Source organism: Hyla sarda, chromosome 1 (assembly GCF_029499605.1).
Source record: "Hyla sarda isolate aHylSar1 chromosome 1, aHylSar1.hap1, whole genome shotgun sequence".
Taxonomy (NCBI): Eukaryota; Metazoa; Chordata; class Amphibia; order Anura; family Hylidae; genus Hyla; species Hyla sarda.
In genome coordinates this window covers 299,858,477-299,865,935 of record NC_079189.1, presented here as the reverse complement: position 1 = coordinate 299,865,935, position 7,459 = coordinate 299,858,477, and the positions used below count along the sequence as shown (strand labels likewise).

Sequence of the window (7,459 nt, the reverse complement as noted above, 5' to 3'; positions counted from 1 at the left end):
AGGAGTTATGGGTTTTAGAAGACGATGAAGAAAAAACGAAAGCGCAAAAATAAAATTGACCTGGTCCTTGAGGTGAAAATGGGCTTGGTCATTAAGGGGTTAAATTTAAAGATCAAAATATTACATAGATAGTAAAAAAAAAATGAATAAATACGATAGGTTGAATCTTCCTCTTGAATTCCTCTTGAACAGTAATTCCTCTTGAATTCTCTGCTTAGAAATAGTTAACATCTGCTTTGCCATTGACTTCAATGTATTTTACTCTGCACTGTTCACACTGCGTAAATTCCACTTGCGGAATTCCTCCACGGAATTCCATTCTGCTAGAAGAGAGAACATGTTCATTCTTCTTGCGGAGTACGCGAGCAGAAATCCATTGAAGTCAATGGTAAAAAAATTTCCACTTGAAATTGTTTCTGCACGGAATTCGCGCAGAATTTGTGCGGAATTCGTGCTGAAATTCTGCATGAAAAAAAATTTATAAAAAGGGAAATTCTAATTGGTGTCTGTAATCCAGCAAAAAAAAAAAAAAAAAAGTTTCCTCCTATATTCCGCGTAGAAAATCTGCACGGAATTCCACATTAATTCAGCGCAATTTTCGTGCAAATTTCACGCAAAACGTTAATTCCGCAACTGAATTTTTATGCGAGGATTCCTCTCCTATTCCTCAATGTGAACACACCCTTACAGGAACAGTCAACAAGGTGAAGGTATATAGATTATGAATATGGATGATTATTGTGCTGATGCTGTGTGTCTCTCACATGCAAAGACTTATCAGAAACTGATACTTTTGAATTATTTAGTCTGGTCAAAGAAGGCAAAGTTTATTTTTTCCCCTACACAATTACAGGTCATATGAGACTACAAGTCAATTATCATGGTGCTTGCAGCATAACTCAGGGATATCACATATTTATAAAATATTACTACTATCCAATGGCAAGGTTGATATATTTTTGGTATCTTTTAATCATATATCACTCTACAATATCATAGAGGATGAGTTAGGATGCACAATTCCTAAAATTGAATACAAACTAACCAAATTCACAAACTAAATGTATCCTTGAAGTTATTACATTTATTTATCATCATAGATTTTTTAAATATTGTGATTTTTATTTTCAGAATTGGGGGATCACTATGGGGGCCAAGTTTGCACCCAGCTATGCTCATCTCTATACTGGTATATGGAAAGAGCTTAAAATTGTGCTTGTTCACAAATTGTCCAATAAGATACTTGCCAAACATAGTCATATACTTGCGCGGGATCGCTTGATCGAGGGCCTTAAAAACAAGTTTTTGTTTCTCAAATGAAATCTCTCAGTAAAATTTAATAACATGGCTAATAAAACATCAAACCTTTAAATAAAAGGGTTTGCTTCTTGTAGGAAGTATAAAGCATGTTATTCTTTTAATAAAAAAAAACAATCTGTGATTTGATCAGTGTTTTAGGATATGGATAGAGAGGCAATTCACAATAAAACACGCATTACCAAACGGAAGTAATCATTTCTACATCACAGTTTTCCTGTAATAAAACATATGTCGATTGTGCTATTTGTTCTTTACAAAATAGAATAATTGACACACCTTAACAATATTCAAATAGGATGCAAGGGATAACCTGCACATTGCCACTGTGCAAAAAAGAAAACATGGTGGCAAGTACGGGGGGGGGGGGGGGGTGCTCAGTTTTATTGTTATCAAAAGTGTGACCCAATAATAGAGAGTGAGAAATGTTATTTATACATTGTTATATATTGTGAATGACTATTGACCACATACTTCCGTGCACGTTATAGTGAAGGTCTATTTGCTGCATAGTCCTGTTGGACCTTGAACCATGCCAAATCCCTGCTGATCTGCATGTAATATGCTATGCCTTCAGAAACATTTCAAACTGGAAAGTTTTTAGATATGGCAACTATTTATTTGCTTTTTAGGCTATGTTGGCCTTATTGTTAATGTTTTTTTTTTATTTTCAGCTATAAATAAAAATCTAATAGTTTTAATAGTATTTATAAAGATGTCTCTATAACATCCTAATTAGGAAACAGCTTTAGATACATTTTAGCTCTTTATTTATTTTATTCATAGTAGAGAGAGGAACAGCCTAATACAAGCTTATAAGAAGACAGTTTACTAGTTCATGTGGCCAAGCTTTTCACTGAGGAAGGAGTCTGTGAAATTTGTAAACTTTGGCATATTAAGGGTACTATGGGAAGCAGGCTATTTATAAAGTCTTATCATTTATGGGTCTGGGGTCTAAATAATTAATACATGATGAAAACCTTAACATATCAGAAACTTTGCTAACACATGTTAAACGGCTGACACAGGGTAACGGGTTAGTATCCACATGAAAGGCATACCTTTGTATGGTTTTTTCTCAGTACCCTTTAGCGTCAAGGAGGCATGGCCTGTGGGCTGCTATGCCAATGCCTACAATGCCTCTCTCCTCTGATGTGATGTTGCTTCGGTCCATGATTGCAGCTTGATCCTCCCCCTCAGTCTTGCAAGATGCATATTTCTGAAGAGGGCAGTATCCCGGGGTAAAGCGAGTGGGCAGAACAGTGCACCAAGGTGTTAAAGGATGCCCATGGTGCCTCAAGAGAATAATTTGTGTATTTAGATTATTAGATGTATCTCTGGAACAGCAAAGTTACTGCCAAAACTGCATTAGATTCAGCATTAGCTGTACTTTTAACCTTTATAAAGCTCAATGAACACTGTGAGACTCGAGCTATGTTCACATCTGCGGTGGATCTCCAGTCAGGGAGCTTTGTCACAGAATTGGTTTAAATTGTGACCCTGAGTAGACAAAAAATGCTGCAAGGAGATCCTGAAAATAAACAGACACCAGATGGAAGTCTATTTATTTGGATTGCCCTTATGCCATCCGCATGGGATAATTATTTCCCTCTATATGTGTGTGCCTGCTGTCTCCCATGCTTCGGCCAGGCCACCAGCTGCTCAGCTTCCCGTCCACTGACAGCGAACGGCTCCGGTTGTTCCCTTCTATGTTATTCCCAAACAAGAACTTGTTTTTTATTATGACTATCTCAACTAACAGTTTTAAGTATTGTATTTATTTGTGCACCAGTTTTTATGCAATGTTGAGACTTATAGGTTCATATGTTCTTTTTTACTCATGCTGATACTTTTTTCTAACCTGCCAATTTTGCGGGCTTTTTCTACATAAAATGACACCTTGTATCTTTTACCAATCATTGGACCTGACGAAGAGGGGGTCCAACCCCTTGAAACATGTGGTCCACAGCACTTGATATAAAACAACTTTTATTTATTATTTTATCTGTCCGTACCAGTATATTTCATCTTTCCTTCCAGGTGAGCGCCAAGAGGATCTTTTTCCTTTCCTGAATGCGCAGGATTTTCAAATCATATACAGATGCCCATTAACAATAATTTGGGACCTACCATTTTATCTTTGTCTGAGTTACAGCCACAATCCTTTACCTTTCATGTTTCGACTCTACATTACCTTGACCAGTGGTTCTCAACCCTTTTTGCCTGGGTACCCCTTGACAGCCCATTCCCAAAAAATTGTACCCCCATATTAGAGACATTTTGTAATGATTATAGTATAATTCATATGCTTTACTTTACACTATAACATGCCTTCTGTTCCTCTCCCTATCTCCCCATTCCCCCAATTTACAGATGACGTCTTATCTAACCTGAGTTGTTTACTTTTCTTTTCTTCACTATCTGGCCTAGACCGCCATTAAGATTTCTCCCATACAAGACTTCTCCACAGAACCAGCCAAACAAACATTTTAGGCTCCTTTCTGCAGTACAATACCCACCTATTTACAAACTCCCCATGTTTATTGTCACACACAGTAATAGTACCCACTTTGCGTCCCCATAAAGTTGTTAGGCCCCCTCTGAGCCCTCATATATAGCTGCAGGCCCCCAAACTGCCCCCCATATATAGTTGTAGGCCACCATACTGTCCCGCTTTGGTGCTTCACTGCTCCTCTAGTCTGGGGACCTATTGCTATGGCTCATAGCAATAGGTCCCAGGTCTGCAGGGGTAGTGGAGCAACAAAGCTCATGGTAGTTACTGCCCACAGCAGCCCAGTGCCCGCACTTCCCCCTTGCTATCCTCCTGCTCCACTCCATGGTGCAGTAACGTCAGCCTACGATTTCTTTCAAAGTGGTCCAGCCCAGTAACCAGTGGTTGTGGCTGCCATTACTGATTTTTTCTTCAAGTAACCCCTGGAGAACTGCTAAGTACCCCTGGGGGTACTTGTACCACAGGTTGAGAAACACTGACCTAGACCATGATAGAACCATAGAGTAATATAAGATTGGTACAGAGCTTCCATGATCAGGTATTTTGGTTGTTATACAAGCGCTTTAATACCATTGCATTATGACCATCCAAAACAGACCTTACTTTAAATCGAAGAAAAATCTTAGTGATATGACCACATAACCCTAACACACACTCCTAATCCCTGTTTAGCACCCCATTGCATATTAAATATACTGTATGGTAAATGCCTACCTTTCCTACTTTAGATCAAAACAGAAAATAAGTATAAGATAAATAAACAGTGCTATTATATTAATGTATTTCTTTTTTTCTAATAATTTCCAGAATCAACCATATTCCTGAATTACCATGATGAAAAAGTTTTATCAAATACTTCTAAAATTAGCAGCTGGTGTCATCCTACTACGAATACTTTTCTTATTATACAACGCTAAATTTCCTTCTGATATGAAGAAGACAGATGGTGTAGCTGTGCATTATTTCGTTCCAGCCACTACAGAATTACCACTGGCCAAATGTACCGAAAACTCTTCTGTTCAGAGCCTCCCAACCTTTAAAGACGAAACACAAAATTTTAGGGATTTTCTGGCCTACCGTCATTGCAGGGCCTTTCCCTTGCTACTTGATGCTCCCAGGAAGTGTGAAGGACCTAATGCTAAAGAGGTTTTTCTCTTGCTAGCTATTAAATCTTCACCTGGAAATTTTGAACGTCGTGAAGCAATCAGAAGAACTTGGGGACAAGAAAAGAGTTATGGCGGTGCAGAAGTGAAAAGGCTCTTTCTTACTGGCATCCCAAGGAATAAAGAACAATCAAAACAGATGTTGCAGTTACTATCCACAGAAAGTGAATTATATGGAGATATTCTGCAGTGGAACTTTGAAGATTCATTCTACAATTTAACCGTGAAGCAGGTGCTTTTTCACCAGTGGCTTAATCAGAAGTGTCCAGACATTCAGTTTATACTTAATGGCGATGATGACGTTTTTGTCCATACAGTAAATGTTATTACGTATTTGAAAAGTACCGGAATAAATGGCAGAAAGAGTCACCTGTTTGTTGGGGCACTAAATGAAGGGATGCCTTTAATCCGAGAGAAGAACAGCAAATATTATGTCTCAAAAGAAGTTTTTCCTAGTGACTACTATGACCCCTACTGTGGGGGTGGAGGTATTCTCATGTCCAGTTTTACCACTTCTTCTATACACAAGGAATCTCAGTACATACCATTAATTCCAATTGATGATGCATATCTGGGAATGTGTTTGAAGAGAGCAGGACTTAAACCAGGGAATCATCAGGGAATACACACTTTTGGAATCAGGTTGCCTAAAACAGTAGATTCTTTTGATCCCTGCTTCTACCGTTATTCCCTCATTGTCCATCGTTTTGTTCCCTATGAAATGTTAGTCATGTGGAAAGCTTTGCATATGACAAAACTGACATGTGTAAAACAAACAAAGTTAGTGGTAAACATAACAAAATTTAATTAACTGGGTAAAGAATGGAAATTGTTGACTGGTTTTTTAATGAGTTTGTCTGGTAAAATGTATTATTTTCCTCTTGTCCCCAGCCTGCCTAATAAAATAACAAACACTTAACTCACCTTCCTCCCTTGTAGCTTCAGTATAAGGGTACCCTGTTTGTGACTTTGCTTTCCCGGTTGCAAAGCATAGTGTCTACAGTCGGGAGAACGGACAGTCCGGGACACCACTTGCGGTCAATGATTGGCTGAGCTGCGCTGTGATGTCACTTCTACAGCTCCGGATGACTCCGGGAAGCAGACAGGTCCACAGAATCTTTAGCTACGTGACCCCGGCCCTACAGGGTCGCTGCAGTCTGCCCCCTGCGTTTTTGGGTGGTCGCAGACCTTTTTTTTTTTGCTAAACGTGTGGCTGGGCCCTTTTAGCTATAAAATAGTTGTCCGCCACTGTTAGCTAAAGCCCACCCGCCATTTTTTTGTGGTGAAGGCACTTTTTCAGGGATTAAATCGTCTTTTTTATAAAAATTTTTGCACCTATAGGCGGTCCGTGCCACCAGTAGCAGGCCTGTGCTGTGTGGACGGACCGTACCTGTGTGTGCGGCCTGCCCAACCGCTGTCAGTGATTTATTACTGATCAGCATTATTTTTTTTTTCAGGCAGGTGCTCTTTTTCGGGTTTTAATAATTTTTTTTTATTACATTTTTTGTTTTTTTTTGTGTGGGGTCTGTGTACGTGCCACCAGCCACTGTTCTGGGCTCTGGGTGTAAGTACCGTATTTATCGGCATATAACACGCACTTTTTAGGCAAAAATTTTTTGCCTAAAGTCTGTGTGCGTGTTATACGCCGCTAAGCCGCTGCAGTTCAATGATGTAAAGCGGGCGCTTTAAATCAATGAACTGCAGCGGCTTTGCAGGTGCAGAGACAGCCAGCGCTGCTGGCTTCTCTGCCCCTGCCTGCCCTGGGGTCTAGAGCCCTGCTGCCGGCCATTCTCTCCCCCTGGCTATCGGCGCCGCTGCCCGTTCTCTCCCCCTGACTATCGGTGCCGGCAATGGGGGAGAGAAGGGGCAGCGGCGCAGGTAGCCAGCGGGAGAGAAGCGGCGGCAACAGGGCTCTAGACCCCAGGAAAGGCAGGGGGAGAGAAGCGGGCAGCGACAGCCTCTCTCCCCCTGCCTTTCCTGGGGGTGTATCGGGGTATACACGCGCACACACACGCACCCTCATTTTACCATGGATATTTGGGTAAAAAACTTTTTTTACCCAAATATCCTTGGTAAAATGAGGGTGCGTGTTATAGGCCGGTGCGTGGTATACCCCGATAAATACGGTACTCACTGTAACCCTTGTTAAGTTCCTGGAGGGGTCTAGTTTCCAAAATGGTGTCAGATGTGAGGGGTTTCTGCTGTTCTGGCATCATGGGAGGTTTGAAAATGCACATGGCCCCCTACTTCAATTTCAGCAAAATTCTCTCTCCAAAAGTCCAGTGGCACTCCTTCTGTTCTGAGACCTGTAGTGCACCAGCAGAGCACTTAACATCCACATATGGGGCATTTTCTTACTCGGGAGAAATTGGGCTTCAAATTTTGGGGTCCATTTTCTCCAATTACACCATGTGAACATAAAAAATTTGGAGTAGCACCATCATTTTTGTGTTAAAAATCTAATTAT

The 7,459-nt window shown here is 40.4% G+C and overlaps 1 protein-coding gene across 1 annotated transcript; it reads left to right on the top strand.

Moving 5' to 3' along the window:
- The first annotated feature begins 861 nt into the window (after positions 1–861).
- Positions 862–5,803, top strand: LOC130359207 (N-acetyllactosaminide beta-1,3-N-acetylglucosaminyltransferase 3-like). The gene is made up of 2 exons (XM_056562841.1): positions 862–947; positions 4,637–5,803. Exon 2 carries the CDS (start codon positions 4,661–4,663, stop codon positions 5,801–5,803), a length of 1,143 nt encoding a protein of 380 aa, XP_056418816.1. The 5' UTR covers positions 862–947; positions 4,637–4,660.
- The last annotated feature ends 1,656 nt before the right edge of the window (positions 5,804–7,459 follow it).